An 18,422-nucleotide genomic window follows, 5' to 3' on the forward strand; every position below is an offset into this window, starting at 1 on the left:
AGCAAATTATAAGGGAAGAGAAAATACATTTTCTTTTTTTAAAGATTTTATTTATTTGAGAGAGAGTATGTGTGTGCATATGAGGGTGGGGAGCAGAGGCAGAGAATCTCAAGCGGGCTCTGAGGAGCCCGATGTGGGGTAGGGCTCAGTGTGGTGACCCATGAGATCATGACCTGAATTAGACACTTAACTGACTGAGCCACCTAGGTGCCCCGGAAAAATACATTTTCAATACTGTACTGCATTTATCAAAAAAACCTACATATAAGTGGACGCATGCATTTCAAACCCAGGTTGTTCAAGGGTCAGCTGTATTGTGTCTCAACCTAACCCTTTTGATAAGAATTAAAAATTATGTCTATATTAATGTTATTTAAAATTTCAAAACAATTTACGATCTTGAGAACCTAGGCTGTTTTCTAGATTGCTTTTTTTTTTTTTTAAGATTTAATTTATTTATTCGACAGAGATAGAGACAGCCAGCGAGAGAGGGAACACAAGCAGGGGGAGTGGGAGAGGAAGAAGCAGGCTCATAGCGGAGGAGCCTGATGTGGGGCTTGATCCCATAACGCCAGGATCACGCCCTGAGCCGAAGGCAGACGCTCAACCGCTGTGCCACCCAGGCGCCCCCTAGATTGCTTTTTTTTTTAATTGTGGCAAAATTAGATTGCTTTTTAAAAACTGTCTGTTAGCCACCTTAGAGAGTTTCCTCTACCAGACTTCCTCGTTTGTCCAGCCTAGAAACAGCACATACATTGTTGGATTTGACACAGTAATTATATTCTTAGAACAGTTTTAGTGAATTGGTGGGAGACAAAGGTACATGTTAAAGGTTAATCACAAAAGTAGCTATCTGAAGTCTGTGTTCCTTTACTCTCTACTACTAACACAGTCACACTTCAGGCCACCAAATGTGTGGGTTTTTTTCTCATATCGACCAATTCTCTGACATCAGCTAGGTATCCTACAATTCAGTTGACACTGTCTACTTGGAGTTAGTGTCAGGTCCCACAAGTTAAGGGATCAGTCGCACAAGACTGCCCTCCAGCTCATACACCAGTCAAGTCCCAGGATATCACCTGTACTTCTGATTGACCAGCTATCAATTGGGGTTCTCACTACCCTTCCTCAGGTTTCATAATTTGTTAGAACAACTCACGGATCTCAGGGAAACATGTTTACTGGTATATTGTATAATATATGGTATGATAGAGGATACAAATGAACAGCCTCTGTCCATACGGAGTTGGGGTACACCACATTCCTGACATGCGAATGTGTTCACCAACACAGCAATTCCCTGAACCCCATACTTCTGGGATTTTTATGGAGGCTACATCACATAGGTATAATCCATCAGTAACTCAATTTCTAGCCCCTCTTCTCCAGAGAACAGAGTGTGGGTCTGTGAAAGTACCAAGCTTCTAATCAGGGCTTGGCTTTTCCGGTGACCAGCCAGCATGGAGGAGCCCACCCAGAGTTGTCTCATTAGAACACAAGATGCACCTAGCATTTTTATTATCACTTACGAAATTACAGAGGTTTTAGGAGCTCTGGCCAGCATCCAGAGAGAACAAAATACATATTTTTTATTAAATCACAGTATCATACATCTAGTTAAGATAAGGAGGCACCTTCTAAAGGCAAAAATGAGCTGCCATGTAAATGCCTTGACAGTGTACAGTGCTAGGAAAGGCCCAAGTTTTCTGTTCCTGGTAGGTCAGCCTGAGCTAGGTAAAGGGGATTCATTTGGAACTTCCCTTTCAAGAACCCTCTTGAGTTGGATGCTTCCTAAAGCATCCACATGTGGTTAAATGCATGTGCCAGAGAGAAGACCTTCTGATGGTGAATCCCAGGGGTTGGGTTTTACTTAGCACCCATAAAATTGCTTGTTTCTTCTCTGCCCTTCTACAGGGCAGGAGCTGAGGCTTCACACAAGGCTAGTGGGTCAATCTGGCCTCACTAAGTGAAGGATACTTTGGGGAAGGGGATCTCTCATCACTTGGTGCTTTTGTTGTTAGAAGTAAAGACCTCAAACCCTCAGTGGCTCAAAGTGCAACTCTTCCTCATTTGTCATTTCAACTTTTATCCCTCTTCCTCTTTTTCTTCTTGCTGTTGCACATTCCCTCCATGCTGGATGGTCCCTAACCCCTCATCATAGTGTGGAATTACTGAGAGTGAGAAAGAGTTAATCAAAAGCCAGACTCAGCTCTGAGACAAACAGGAGTTTGGTCTGCCTCTCCAACTTTAGATACATCATCTTAGACAAGTGATTTAACCACGGAGTCCATTTCCTTATCTACATCATGAAAATAATAGAATTTATGTTGTAGTTACTTTGAGGATTATAGAAAATATTAAGTCCTAAACACATTCCCTGGCACATAGTAATCCTTAAATAAAGAAATAATAGCTGCTGTTGTTTTCTTCTTCCTCTTCTCATTAGTGCCGTTACTACCTTGGGCCTCAGTTGCTTTTCAAATATTTGAAAAGTACCCAAACATTTATAAACAAGTATTCCCACATTGTTGGTAGTGCCATTTTTATCCTTTTTTTCTTCTTTTTTAAGTACATGGGGCTTGAACTCAAGACCCTGAGATCAGGACCTGAGCTGAGATCAGGTCAGATGCTTAACCAACAGAGCTACGCAGGCGCCCCATCCTTTTTTTTTCTTTTAATACATAAACTGTTACAGATGCAATTCAGATCTCTAATAACTCCTCTGAACATCCCTCTCTTCCAGAGTAAATGGTATTTTAAAGTTTTCAGCTTGGTGTGGTATTTTCTGTATCCATTTGGGTATTGATTTGTAGTTTACAAATCTTAGACATTCCCCCTTCCCCCTAGTTTATTCAGAAAAAAATTGACTAAAGGATAGTAGTTAGCTCAAGGAATTTATGGGAGGGACAGAGAATGGGTCTTGGAGACTGTACAGTCAGGAACAGGACTCAGGTCACATTGCTGACCTGCTCTGGCAGAGACTCTGCCACACCCTTGGGCACAGGTCCTTGTTCTACCACAGTCTCGTTGGGATCTATGCCATCCTGCTCCATTTCTGCCACATTCCTCCACTCTCACCAGAAAATGGAGGTTGTGGTTCTTGCTGCCTCATGTTGCTCCCTTCTGAGTCCAAATTTCATGCAGTGTATCTAATTTGGGAAGCTTTGGTCACATGCCTGCACTCTAGCTGCAGGAGAGATTCGGAGTGTGATTCTGGCTTCTGCCTTTGAGAGGCAGCACTTATATTATGATGTATTCTGCAAACATGGGTTTGCAGCCAAAAACGGGACTATAGTAAGCTACTCTCTTATTGGTACACTGTGGGCTGATTGGGATCCTGATCATCACTTTGGATTGGAGAGCCATTTATTGCTCCTTTTTCTAGCCCTTCATGTCCAGCCTTTTACTTACATTTAAATTTCTTCCCTTACCATATTTCTAAGCTCATTTTGGTAAGTGTTTTAATACTTGGATAAAGACTTTACCATTTGTGGAAGAGTGTTATTCAAACAGAGAAATTCTACCAAGGTCCCTAAATTTTTGCTAGACTAGTTGTTAAAAGGTGTAGGTAGGTTCCTCCGTGTGTGATTCCTTACCTAGTGGGGTGTTTTTCTACCACACTAAGCACTGTCCTCAACCATCCCTCCTCAGTGAGACTCAGAACATGAAATGAAACATGAGCCATATACGTTATTATAAGCTTTTAGTACTCTGGTTTTTAAACGGGATAAAAGAAAGGTGAAATTGATTTTTTTAATCACATTTTTTTTAATCTAATATTTCAACATGTAAGCAGACTCTGCACTGAGTGCAAAATGCCACATGGGGGTTGATCTCCCAACCCTGAGATCATGACCTGAGCTGAAACCAAGAGCCGGCCGCTTAACTGACTTGACTGTGCCACCCAGACGCCCCTATTCTCCTTTAAATGGTATTCTGGTTTTATGCTTTAACCAGAAGAAAAAAAAAATCAAGAAATAGTATTAGATTTTTTTTTCAGTTTTGTTTGTTTTAGTTTCAGTGATAGGAAGAAAAGAAGCCTAATAAGGGTAATACATGTGTTACTTCATGATTTCTCATTGTGCTCCATTTCTGGAATGGAATTGGAATACGTGGTCCTAATGTCATGTTGAGCTCTGGATTACTTAGGTTCTGAATGACACTGAGGAAAAAGGAAAAGATTATCCATCGGCAAACTAATTAAGAACGTTGACAAGTCAGGGCCAATAAAACTTCTAGACTAGTGGCTATCCAGGTGACTAGAATCACCTGGAGAGGTTTTGTTTTGTTTTGTTTTAAGATATTTCTTTTAGAAAGAGAGAGAGTCTGGTGGGGCACAGAAGGAGAAAGAATCCTGAAGCTGACTCCCCGCTGAGCACAGAACCCAACACAGGTCGATCTCACCGCCCTGAGATCATGACCTGAGCGGAAACCAAGAGTCATCTGCTTAACCATCTTAGCCACCCAGGCGCCCCTCACCTGGAGAGTTTCTTAAAATGAAAAATGGCTGGGGCACCTGGGTGGCTGGTCGTGGCTCCATGCTCAGTGGGGAGTCTGCTTGAGCTTCTCTGCCCCTCCCCCCCACTCATGCTCACATGTGCTCTTTCTCTCAAATAAATAAATCTTAAAAAGAGAGAGAATAGCTGCTTCCCTCACCCCACACCCTGAATTCTGATTCAGTGTAGGTAGGACTGGGATCAGTTCTGAATGTTTGCATTTCCCCCCAATTTTATTGAGATATAATTGAGATATAGCATGTGTAAGTTTAAGGTGTACAGCTTAATGCTTTGACTTACATATATCATGAAATGATTACCACAGTAAGTTTAGTTAACTTCCATCATCTCATATGGATAAAAAAGATAAAGAAATATTTTCCTTTGTGATGAGAACTCTTAGGAGTTACTCTCCTAACAACTTTCCTCTATACCATGCAGCAGTATTAGCTACAGTCATCCTGTAGTACATTATATCCCTAGCATTTATGTATCTTATCTGAGTTTATACCTTTTGACCACTTTCATCCAGTTCTTCCTCCTCCCTGTATCCACTGCTTTTAGTAATACAAATCTGATCTCTTTTTCTATGAGTTGTTTTTTAGATTCCATATATATGAGATCATGTAGTATTTGTTTTTCTCTGACTTACTAGCATAAAGCCCTCATTGTCCATATATGTTTCACAAATGTCAGAATTTCTTCCTTTTTTATGGCTGAATAGTAGCCCATCTTTTATGTATTTCATAACTTCATCATTGACAGACACTTCAACCATTTTCCTGTTTTGTTTATTATAAATAATTCTGTGAACATGGTATAGATATCTCTTTGACATAATGTTTTCATTTCCAGAGGTTTTTTGGGGGGGTAAGATTTTATTTATTGGGGTGTCTGGGTGGCTCAGTCCTCTAAGTGTCTGCCTTCGGCTCAGGTCATGATCCCGGGGTCCTGGGATTGAGTCCTGCATAGGGCTCCCTGCTCAGGGGAGAGTCTACTTCTCCCTCTCCCTCTGCTGCTCTGTCTCTCTCTGTTAAATAAGTAAATAAAATCTTAAAAAAAAAAAAAAGATTTTATTTATTTGAAAGAGCACATGGGAGGGGAGGGGCATAGGGAAAGAGAGAAGCAGACTCCCCGCTAAGCTTGGAGTCCGAGGTGCTTGATCCCAGGACCCTGAGATCATGACCTGAGCCGAAGGCAGACGCTTAACTAACTGAGCCCCCAGGCGCCCCAAGAATTTTCATTTCTAATAAATTTCCAGGTTGATGCTGAATGTGCTGCTCTGTGGATCACATTCAGACATATTTTTTGAAAAACTTAATTGGTAATATACTCAACGAAGTAAAGAATCTAAGAAAGAAGTCATGAGAATAAAGAAAACAAAACCAGCTCAGAGTTCAGATCCAAATATCTGATTTCTTACGCAGTGTGGTGGCTCTACAGAAGAGCCAGAAAGCAATCTGCCCAGGTTGAGGTAGTAAGTCAGAATGCTTAAGAAGAAAGCAGTAGTGCTGTACATATTATGTGGTCAAGAGCCCAGAAATAGTTATATTAAGTGTGTCTTCTGAACAAGAGGGGGAAAAAAGGCAATTAAAAACTCTGGAAAAGGTGAGGGGAGCTGAATGAGAAGGTTGAATGATTTAAATGTGAAGGGAACTAAAACACTGATTTATGAGGGATTGATAGAAAGTGAGAAATAGTGGTTTTTGAAGCAAAAAAAACAAATTAATTTCCCCAGAAATGTCCCCCTCTCCCATTTGATATATATCTTTTCTAGCATATGCTAGGCTTAGAGATGATCTTTTTCCTTTTTGTACCTCTTGAGAATCATCTTAAATCTAGGCTTAAGTTTCAGAATGCTTTTTTTTTTTTTTTTTTTTAAAGATTTTATTTATTTATGTGACAGAGAGACAGCCAGCGAGAGAGGGAACACAGCAGGCGAGTGAGAGAGGAAGAAGCAGGCTCCCAGCAGAGGAGCCCGATGCGGGACTCGATCCCGGAACGCCGGGATCACGCCCTGAGCCGAAGGCAGACGCTTTTTAATTATATATATATATTTTTATTTATATATAATATTTTTAGTTATCATATATATATATATTTAGTTATCAGTCTGTCAGTTGGTTTTTTTCTTTTGAGACAATTGACCTAGGTATTATAACCTTGAAAATTACAGCTAAACCTGTTAAGAAACATAGAGCTGATGAATCACAGTATCAACTTTGAATGTCTACCTTAGATTTTTGTCTTTTCCTCTTTTTTTTTTTTTTAAAGAGGAATCTTTTAGGAATTCTCTTACTGCAAATAAATATTTGAAGTTGATCAATTCTTTCAATTCACTTCACTTTTGCTTCCTTTTTGAGTAAAAATTAATTTTTTATGTTTTGAGTTTCCAAATTCTTACTATGACTGAGTATTAGTGATTAGCCAGACAGAAAGTTAATGTTTTTATATAAATAAAAAAATTGGGAGGTAATAAAAATAACATTTAATTCTTATTGACCTGTGATAGTTAAGAATAAAGGTTATGAACGTATAATATCTGATTTCTTATGCAGTATGTTGACATTGGTAAAGAAATGTCACAAAGGGCTTTAACTCTTAACTCTTACTCCTCTAATTTTAAATTCTAACTACTTTGGATCTAAAATGGCATCAGATTATTTGTACTTGTTTATTCTGGAGTGAGGAGTAGTCCTGTTCCCCCCCACACACCGCAGTTCTGATTCTATATTACTTGTGATAACTTGTTTCTGTTTCTATTGGAAGTTTGAATGTTGATAAGTCAGATAAGTGTCCAACTCTTGGTTTTGGCTCAGGTCATGATCTCAGTGTCATGGGATCAAGCCCCTCATGGGGGTCCTCGATCAGTGGGGCATCTGCTTGAGGTTCTCTCTCCCTCTGCCCCTCTCCCCCCACCCCCGCGTGCTTACTCTCTCTTCCTCTCTAAAATAGATTTTTAAGTAAAAAAAGATACAGTGAACTTATGAGGCATATAGGCTATGATTTAGTGATAATAACCAGATTTTTATTTATTTATTTATTTTAAAAATGTATTAGAGAGAGGGTGCTGGTGGGGGGAGGGGCAGAGGGAGAGACTTCAAGTCAACAGCTTGCTGAACGCAGAGCCTGGTGTGTGCTCAGTCTCACCAGCAAGGAGATCATGACCTAAGTCTAAACCAAGAGTTGGAGGCTTAACCGACTGAGCCACCCAGGTGCCCCAATTTTTAAATTTTGTTTTTTTTTTTTTTAAAGATTTTATTTATTTATTAGACAGAGATAGCCAGCGAGAGAGGGAACACAAGCAAGGGGAGTGGGAGAGGAAGAAGCAGACTCGTAGTGGAAGAGCCTGATGTGGGGCTCGATCCCATAACGCCGGGATCACACCCTGAGCCGAAGGCAGACGCCCAACCGCTGTGCCACCCAGGCGCCCCTAAAATTTTGTTTTTAAGCAAGTAATAACAATTATAGAATAATTATAAAATATACTATGTATTTAACTCTATAGTAGTGGTTCTCTTTTTTTTTTTTTTTAAGGATTTATTTGAAGGTTTATTTAGTTGAGAGAGAGAGCATGTGCAGAGCAGGGGGAGGGACAAAAGGAAAGAGAGAGACTCTCAAGCAGACTTCCCAATGAGCTCAGAGCCTGACCCGGGCTCAGTCTCTAGCCTGAGATCATAACCTGAGCCCAGATCACGCTTAACCATGCTTAACCAACTGAGCCACACAGGTGCTCCTATAAGCAGTGGTTCTTAAAGGGTGGTCCAAGACCAGTCATCTCCAGTACCCTTGCAGGGCTCCTTAAGGTCAGAGCTGTTTTTATTATAATACTGAGATGTTATTTGCCTTTTGCACTCTCATTTTCTCATTAATGTACAGTGGAGATTTTTAGAGGTCACGTGTGATGTGTGTACAACAGATTGAATGCAGAAGCAGATATGAGAATCCAGTTGTCTTCAATTAAGTCAGTCATTAAAGAGTTCTGCAAAAATGTAAAAAATGCAACTCTTATAAATTTTTTGTTTTGGCAAATACAGGCATACCTCCAAGATACTGTGGATTCAGTTCTAGACTACTGCAGTAGAGTGAATATCTCAAAGCGAGTCAAATGAATTTTTTGGTTTCCCGGTGTGTATAGAAGTTATTCACACTATACTGTAGTCTATTAAGTGTGCAACAGCATTATGTCTTAAAAAAGAATGTACATGCCTTAATTTAAATACTTTATTGCTGGGGCGCCTGGGTGGCACAGCGGTTAAGCGTCTGCCTTCGGCTCAGGGCGTGGTCCCGGCGTTATGGGATCGAGCCCCACATCAGGCTCCTCCGCTATGAGCCTGCTTCTTCCTCTCCCACTCCCCCTGCTTGTGTTCCCTCTCTCGCTGGCTGTCTCTATCTCTGTCAAATAAATAAAATCTTTAAAAAAAAAATACTTTATTGCTAAAAAATATGCTAACTATCATCTGAGCTTTCAGTGAGTTGTAATCTTTTTGCTGGAAGGTCTTTCCTCGATGTTGATGACTGCTGACTGACTGATCAGGGTGGTGGTTGCTGAAGGCTGGAGTGGCTGTGGCAGTTTTTAAGATTTTATTTATTTTTCAGAGAGAGAGAGAGCACAAGCAGGAGGGAGTGGCAGGCAGAGGGAGAAGCAGGCTCCCCACTGAGCAAGGAGCCCAATGTAGGACTCCGTCCTAGGACCCTGGGATCATGACCTGAGCCGAAAGCAGATGCTTAACTGACCAAGCCAGCCAGGAATCTCTTGCAGTTTCTTAAAATAAGACAGCAGAGAAGTTTGCTTCATCAATTGACTCGTCTTCTTACTAATGACTTCTCTGTAGTATGCTTTTTTTTTTTTTAATTTTTATTTTTTTAGAGAAAGTTCTTGAGCAGGGCAGAGGGAGAGAATCTTTTTTTTTGAAGATTTTTATTTACTTAGCACAGAAGGAGAGGGAAAAGCAGACCCCTGCTGAGCAGGGAGCCCAATGCAGGGCTCAGTCCCAGGACCCTAGGAACATGACCTGAGCGGAAGGCAAACACTTAACCAACCGAGCCACCCAGGCACCCCAGAGAAAGAGAAACTTAAGCAGACTCTGTGCTGAGGGAGGATCCTGACTGGGGGGCTCGATCTCATGACCCTGAGATCATGACCTGAGCCTAAATCAAGAGTCAGACCCTTAACTGACTGAGCCACCCAGGTGCCTCATTCTCTGTGGTATGCTATGCTGTTTTGATAGCATTTTACCCCCGGTAGAGCTTCTTTCAAACTTGTAGTCAGTCTTCTGGAACCCTGCTGCTGCTTTATCAAGTAAGTTTATGTGATACTCTAAATCCTTTGTTGTCATTTCAACATTTTTTTTTGCCTTTTTAAAAAGATTTTATTTGTTTATTATGAGAGAATGAGAGTGCACACGCAGAGGGGAGGGGCAAAGGGAGAGGGAGAAGCAGACTCCCCACTGAGCCAAGGAGCCTGATGCAGGACTCCATCCCAGGACTCTGGGATCATGACCTGAGCTGAAGGCAGATGCTTAACGGATTGAGCCACCCAGGCACCCTCATTTCAAGTTTTAACAACATTGTCACCAAGTGTAGATTTCATCTCGAGAAACCACTTTCTTTGCTCATCCTTAAGCAATTCTTCATCCATTCAAGTTTTATCATGAGAATGTACCAATTCAGTCACATCTTCAGGCTCCATATTCTAGTTCTCTTGCTCTTTCCACCATATCTGTAGTTACTCTCTCCACTGAAGTTTTGAACCCTTTGAAGTCATCTGTGAGAATCAGAATAAATTTCTTTTAAATTTCTGATAAGGTCGATATTTTAACCTCTTCCCATGAATCACGAATATTCTTAAAGGCATCTAGAATGGTGAATCCTTTCCAGAGTTTTCAGTTTACTTTGCCCAGATGTTCGGGAATCACTCTATATCTAAGCATATATAGCTTTACAAAATGTATTTTTTAGTTTATAAGACTTGAAAGTCAAAAATACTCTTTGATCTTTGGGTTGCAGAATGGATGTTGTATTCACAGGCCTGAAAACAACAATAATCTCGTCATTCATCTCCATTAGAGCTGTTGGGTGATCACATGAATTGTCAGTGAGTAGTAGAATCTTTTTTTCTGAGCAGTAGGTCTTAACAATGGGCTCAAAATTAAAATATTCAGTAAGCCATGTTAAAAACATGTGCTGTCATCCAGCCTTTGTTGTTACATTTGTAAATCCTAAGGGCCCTGGGACCTTTGGAATAATAAATGATGAACATTAGCTTCACCATAAAGTCATCAGCTGTATTAGTCCCTAACATAGTTTCAGCCTGTTCTTTGAGGCTTTGAAGCCAGGCATTGCTTTCTCCTCTCTAGCTATGAAAGTCCTAGATGGCAGCTTCTTCAAATATAAGGCTGTTGGGGATCCTCAATAATTTTTTGAGAGGTGGCCGAGACCAAAAAGCTTGAAAACTCCTGTTCTGTAGTAACTGGTTTCATAGTTTCCTTTACGTTCTTGATGTAAAGCACTGGTTCTAAACTTGAGCATGCATTAGTCACCTGGAAGACTTGTTAAGGTAGATTGTCGGGCCTGTTACCCAGAGTTTCTGATTCAATAGTTCTGAGGTGGGACCTGGGAATTAGTATTTCTAACAAGTGCCTGGGTGGTGAAGCTGTTGGCCTGGGAAGTATATTTTGAGATTCACTGGTGTAAAGAAATATTGCTTATAATGAAGGAAACCTACTTTTTGAGCACCTACTTATCTTATGCTCATAGCAACTCTGTAGGGAATTAAGTGTTCTCCCCCTTTTTATTTTTTATTTTTTTAAAGATTTTTATTTGTTTATTTGACAGAGAGTGAGCGAGCACAAGCAGGGAGAGCAGCAGGCAAAGGGAGAAGCAGGCTCCCCACTGAGCAGAAAGGCCAACGAGGGGCTTGATCCCAGTACCCTGGGATCATGACCTGAGCCGAACGCAGACGCTTAACTGACTGAGCCACTCAGGTGCCCCTCCCCCTTTTTATTATACCTGAGGAAACTGAACTTGGGGGACTCACAGCTAGAAAAGTACAGCAGTAATTCAAGTTCGAGTCTAACTTCAAAGCCTATTCTCTTTACATAACGCCTTGCTTATCTTTTTAATTAGTGATGGCTTTTTTGAGATCTAATTCTTGTATAATTTACCCATTTAAAGTATACAATTCAGTGGGCTTTTTTTTTTTTAAGATTTATTTATTTTAGAGATAGCACGAGTGGGAGGGGCAGAGAAGAGGGAGAATCAAAAGTAGACTGCATGCTGCGTGCAGAGCCAACATGGGACTCAGTCTCATGACTTTGAGATCACAACCTGAATTGAAACCAAGAGTTAGATGCTTCACCAACTGTACCACCCAGGTGTCCCCGTTTTTGGGGAGAGGTTAATTTATTTATTTTAGAGAGACAGAATGCACACATGAGCAGGGATGGGGCAGAGGGAAAGAATCCCAAACGGACTCCCCACTGAGGGTGGAGCCCGACAGTGGGCTTGATCCCAAGACCCCAAGATCATGACCCGAACTGAAATCAAGAGTCAGAAGCCCAACCGACTGAGCCACCTAGGCACCCCATCAATTAAACAGTTTTTTAATCTACTCACAGAGTTGTGCAACCATTGCATCAATTTTAGAACATTGTCAGTACTCCAGGAAAGAAGCCCTCTGACCGTTGGCACTTTGTATTTTCCCTAATCCTATGCTCTTAGACAACCACAAGTCTACTTTCTATTTCTATAGATTTGCCTGTTTTGGACATTCACATAAATGGAATCATACAGTATTTAGTCTTTGTGACTGACTTCCCTTAGCATAACGTTTTCAGTTTTCATCTACTTTGTCTCATGTATCAAAATGTCGTTCATTTTTATTGTTAAATAATACTCTGTTCTATGAAAATACCACATTTTATTTATCCATTTATCAATTGATGAACATTTGGGTTGTTTCTACTTTTTAGCTATTATGAATGATGCTACTATAAACATTCGTGTCCAAGCTTTTTGTGGACATAGTTTTCATTCCTCGTGAGCATATACCTAAGAGTGGAATTGCTGGGTCGTGTGTTGTTTTTCATATCTTTGTCATATGGTGTGTTTTTTGTTTTTTAAAGATTTTTATTTATTTATTTGAGACCGAGAGAAAGAGAGCACAGGGGAGGGGGAGGGCAGAAGGAGAGGGAGAAGCAGACTCCCCCACCCCGTGCAGGGAGCCTGATGCCGGGCTCCATCCCAGGACCTTGAGATCATGACCTGAGCCGAAGGGAAACACTTAACCAACTGAGGCACTCAGGCACCGCTGTCATATGGTATGTTTAACCTTGTGATGAACTGCTAGACTTTATCCAAAGCGGCTACACTCCCACCAGCAGTATATGAAGATTCCAGTTTCTTCACATCCCTGTCAACACTTGTTACATTATCTTTTTATTATAGCCATCTTATTGGCTTTCAAGTGGCATCTTAATGTGGTTCTATTTTGCATTTCTGTGATAGCTAAATGTTGAACAATTTTTCATGTGCTTATTGGACATGTGCATGTCTTTGGAGAAATGTCTGTTCAGATCCTCCCTCCTTTTTTTGTGTATGATATGAAGAAGAGGTCCAACTTCATTGTTTTTATATGGATAACCAGTTGTCCCAGCACCATGCTTGGTTATTTATGTGATACATCTACTGTTACTAGATAGATATAATCTCAGGGCGCCTGGGTGGCTCAGTCAGTTAAGCGTCTGTCTTCAGCTTACGTCATCCATGCATAAGGCTCCCTGCTCAGTGGGGAGTCTGCTTCTTCCTTTCCTCCTCCTCCCTTGTGCATGCACACTCACTCGCGCTCTCCCTCTCAAATAAATAAATAAAACCTTTTAAAAAAGAAAAAGATACAATCTCTTATCTGCCTTCTTTTTACCTTCCTAGACCAGTGTTTAGAGTTTAGATACGTGTGTCTGAAGGAAAAATCTTTTTTTCAAATTACAAACTATACGTGACATCCTTTCATGCTGCTTTGTATGCTGAGGTAACAGCAGTAAGAAATGAGGTGCATTATCATTCAGAAATGTGTGATTCAGGATACAGTAGCCTTCCTTAGATTAAATTATCAGGAATCTTGTGGAGTTTTTTAATGGCTTCTTTATTAAAACAAAGGTATCTTAATTAAGCACTCTTTAGTGCCTGCATTTTGGTAGCAATGTTGGAAGAGCCCTCCAAAAAGGATTTCAAGAGTTTCATCTTGCCTGTGTTTTTCACTGGTCTGTGGTGGGAGTAGTTTTGATCCTGGGTTGAGAACTGCATGCCTGTGAAATGTACTTATCTTACTGATTGTTTAGAACATTGGTCCCCACACTTTTTATCACTCAACCCATGGATAAACTAGTTTGTTTTTGTTTTTTGTTTTTGTTTTGTTTTGTTTTTTAAGATTTTATTTATTTATGTGACAGAGAGACAGCCAGCGAGAGAGGGAACACAAGCAGGGGGAGTGGGAGAGGAAGAAGCAGGCTCCCAGCAGAGGAGCCCGATGTGGGACTCGATCCCAGAACGCCGGGATCACGCCCTGAGCCGAAGGCAGACGCCCAACGACTGCGCTACCCAGGCGCCCCAGATAAACTAGTTTTTAAACATACACCAAAATATATTTTTATAAATTACATACTTGTACTACTATACCAGTATGCAAAAACAAAGGGGTCACACCTTAAAACAAGAATTAAAAATAAGTAGAAGTTCTGATATTTTCTTTTTTAAGATTTTTATTTATTTGACAGAGAGAGGAGAGAGCACAAGCAGGGGGAGTGGGAGAGGGAGAAGCAGGCTTCTTGCTGAGCAGGAAGCCTGGTGCTGGGACTTGATCCCAGGACCCTGGGATCATGACCCAATCTGAAGGCAGCCGCTTAACGACTGAGCCACCCAAGTGTCCCTGATATTTTCTTCATAGATCCCATTTGATGGTCTTGCTTGCTCTCATAGATAATTGTTGCTCTGAGTGCTGTGTGATGCTGGAGAGTTTTGCATTTGGTTTTGGGGTTTGTGGCCTCAGAAGCCTTGGGTTGGCAGCCCCTCCTCACATTACTGAAGGCCCCTGCCTGAGATCTCTTCCTTTTGTGGCTGGATTCTTAATGTTGCCTGATTCACTCACTGCTGAATCTTGTCACTGCAGGTACAGGTGCAGGTACAGCAGTCTCCGCAGCAGGTCTCGGCTCAGCAGCTCTCCCCGCAGCTCACTGTTCACCAGCCTGCTGAGCAGCCCATCCAGGTCCAGGTGCAGATCCAAGGCCAAGCACCGCAGTCGGCAGCCCCTTCCATCCAGACCCCGTCTCTGCAGAGCCCCAGCCCTTCGCAGCTGCAGGCGGCCCAGATCCAGGTGCAGCACGTGCAGGCAGCCCAGCAGATCCAGGCTGCGGAGATTCCAGAGGAGCACATCCCGCATCAGCAGATCCAGGCTCAGCTAGTGGCTGGCCAGTCTCTTGCCGGGGGTCAGCAGATCCAAATCCAGACCGTGGGTGCCCTTTCCCCACCACCGTCTCAGCAGGGCTCGCCCCGGGAAGGGGAACGACGGGTTGGCACAGCCAGTGTCCTCCAGCCAGTGAAGAAGCGCAAAGTGGACATGCCCATCACTGTGTCCTATGCCATCTCAGGGCAGCCGGTGGCTACCGTGCTGGCCATTCCACAGGGCCAGCAGCAGAGTTACGTGTCTTTGAGGCCAGACTTACTGACGGTAGACAGTGCCCACCTGTACAGTGCCACTGGGACCATTACTAGCCCTACAGGAGAAACCTGGACCATCCCTGTTTACTCTGCCCAGCCCCGTGGGGATCCTCAGCAGCAGAGCATTACCCACATTGCCATTCCCCAGGAAGCCTACAATGCAGTTCACGTCAGTGGCTCACCCACAGCCCTGGCAGCTGTAAAGTTGGAGGATGACAAGGAGAAGATGGTGGGCACCACGTCTGTAGTGAAAAACTCCCATGAAGAGGTAGTGCAGACCCTTGCAAACTCTCTCTTTCCAGCACAGTTCATGAATGGCAACATCCACATTCCAGTGGCTGTGCAAGCTGTGGCAGGCACCTACCAGAACACAGCTCAGACTGTCCATATATGGGACCCCCAGCAGCAGCCACAACAACAAACCCCCCAGGAACAGACACCGCCGCCGCCGCCGCCGCCGCAGCAGCAGCAGCTCCAGGTTACTTGTTCAGTAAGTGAAGGCTTATTTGCAGTGCAGCCTGCTCCCCCAGGGCCGTGTGCAACAGAGAACTTTCCTGGCAACCTCTGGCTTGTTTACTGCAGGGATGTTGGTCTTTCAGTAGTATAATATTTAATATTTTAGTTGAGGTTGAAGAGGGGGGAATAGCAGCAGGTGAAAACTATGGAGCAGGTAGGAGTTCTGTCCTGGTACCTGGAGGTAGATGAAATGATCAGTAACTGCTTTGGGGGTAGATGCCTTGGATGCTTCTTTTGTAATCTCTTTTTAAGAAGAATAAAGTTCTAGGGAAGGACTAATGGGACATCCCAAATATTATCTCAGTTTAATAAGCTACTTTCTGCATCACGAATGGATCTGGTGGAATCCTTGTTGTTTAGTACACAGGCTATAATCTCATCACAGCGGAGAGACTGTGAAATTATTCCATTTTAGTTACCATTTGTGGACACAGTGTAGGTGAATTAGAAGATATAAAATAATTCCTGGTGGGCCTGTTAAAAGTCATTACCTTTGGGAGTGTCAAATAAGCCACCACTGCAGGTGTTTTTATGTTCCTTAAAAATAATCAAGCCTTGGTTAATCTGTTATGGACGCTATATTGAAAAAAATGTTTTAACTTTTTATTTTGAAATTATCTTAGACTTACAGAAAATAGAACTCTTTTGAAACTCTAACTTTAAAATTGGCTCTTTTTTCTAAACGTTAAATGCTTTTTCTTTCTTTCTTTTTCCTTTTTTCAAGAGAGTGTTAGTGTGAGCAGGGGTGGAGGGAGAGGGAGAGAATCTTAAGCAGACTCTGTGCTTAGTGTGGAGCCCGACTCGGGGCTTGATCTCATGACCCTGAGATCATGACCTGAGCCGAAATCAAGAGTCAGAGGCTTAACTGAGCCACCTAGGCTTCCCTAATTGTTAAATCTTTTTAAGGATACCACAGAAGTGTGGATAAATTTATTCCTTAAGACTGTTAGCAAACCTTAGGGCCTCTGGTCTCATGGGACTGCTGAACGCAGTATGCCTCAGAGGGCAGGTTCTCCTGGGAATGCATGCAAGGGAGCTGGTATAAACAGAGCACTGTTAGACCAGGGACCATACTCAGAAACTCAGGCCGTAAGCAAAGGCTAACCAAGTGGTTTCATAGAGAACGGTATATTATTGTAGGTGACTTTGTTAAGGACCTATTAAATATCTAGCTGTCAGGCCTAGAAGTAGAACAAGACAGAATCCTTGCTTCAGGTATCTTATAGTCCAGTTTTGGAGTAAGAATGTATGATTTCTATTTTCTGAATTCCTTATAAGGCAGCATAATCAAGTGTGACGTTATATATTCCACACACACAAAAACAAACTGGGTATTCAGAGACTGTTCTAGGTTAAAAAGTCAGCAGAAGTGTCTTTGTGGAAAAAGTGGCATTTGATCTCTATAGCTTCAACTGGCAAGAATGGAGCAGCATCATTACAGAGCCAGGGATGGACAGAAGGGACATGGCCTGGTGCAACATGAGAGGGGGACTGTGGGAGAGGAGTTAATACAGGGAGCAAAGGATGTATCTTCCCAAAGTGAAGAGTTGAGCTTGAGCTGATTTGTGGTAGGAAAGTTTTCCAGAATCCTAAGAGTTGTGATAATAAGAATCAAGTACAGATGTGTAGAATTAATTGCATGTAGGAGAGACCAGCCTGGAGAATTGTGATGTAGCTCAGCTTTTGCTCACAGGGATGGGGAGGACATCAGGGCTCTCCTCAGCTTTCCTGGGCCTAATGGTCCAAGTTGCAGGTCAGGCCTCTTTTGATGCTCATTGGTCTCTGTAATTTCTACTTCTGGGCCCTTAAGCAAGAGAAGATCTTTTGGGGAGTTCATTTTAGTAGGCCCATGTTCTTCAGAGGCAATGTCTCCTTTGGGAAAGTCTTAATGGGAATGAATGTCAGGTATTACCAGAAAAGGAGAAATTGTGACTACCTATCATGTAGGAAAGATGAGTTTGTCCATTTATACCACAAACATCCTTCTGCCCTACTTATTAGGTTTAGTGTCAAGGTGCTGAGGAACAGATATGAATAGTCTCTGCCCTTGGTGTACTCACAATCCATGGGGAAGATAATTGTTCTGTGATGTGAGTTGAACCGTAAGGGGAGCTGATGACAAAGTGTTGTGCTCTTCACCTGGCATACCCTTTATGAAAGTTCTCTTATCATCTGCCTTTAAAACCAGATTTATGGTGAAACCTCCCTCCTTTGAGCTCACATCCACTTCCATCTGTTGCCCCATTTCTCTACTCTGCTTTATTTCCAGAGTTCTCAAGCATCATCTGTCCAAGTTGATTCTGCCTACTAACCAGTTTTCTCTTCAATTTATGACGGAGTCTGTTCTTGTCAAGGTCAGCAGTGACCTCCCTGTGGCCAGATCCAATAGGCATATCTGTTTTTATCTCACGGTAACATATGACACAACAGACCATACCTGCCTTCTTGGAATTCTGCTCTGGCATGGTTTTCCTCCTACCCCCACTGGTTCTTTTTCCTTCCTAGAAGAGTTTGCTGGTGCTTATATCTGAACCATACATGTTAATGTTCCTCAGAACTTGGTACTAGCCTTCTTTTCTCCCTAAAGAATTTCTGTCTTTGGCCATAGTTTTCAGCACCCTCCAGATGGCTGGTGCCACTGAAGATGATAGTCACTGACATTATCCTCCAGGCACTATTTCAGTGTTACGCAGGTTA

The 18,422-nt window shown here is 42.2% G+C and overlaps 1 protein-coding gene across 2 annotated transcripts in view; it reads left to right on the forward strand.

Moving 5' to 3' along the window:
* QRICH1 (glutamine rich 1) overlaps positions 1 to 18,422 on the forward strand; it is a 48,036-nt gene that overhangs the window by 15,633 nt on the left and 13,981 nt on the right. For both annotated transcript variants that reach the window (XM_040628836.1, XM_008703801.2), the window contains exon 3: positions 14,662 to 15,699. In XM_040628836.1, coding sequence (XP_040484770.1) covers positions 14,662 to 15,699 — 1,038 coding nt within the window. The remainder of the gene's footprint in view (positions 1 to 14,661; positions 15,700 to 18,422) is intronic.

This window comes from Ursus maritimus, unplaced genomic scaffold, assembly GCF_017311325.1.
Source record: "Ursus maritimus isolate PB19 unplaced genomic scaffold, ASM1731132v1 scaffold_14, whole genome shotgun sequence".
NCBI classification, from domain to species: domain Eukaryota; kingdom Metazoa; phylum Chordata; class Mammalia; order Carnivora; family Ursidae; genus Ursus; species Ursus maritimus.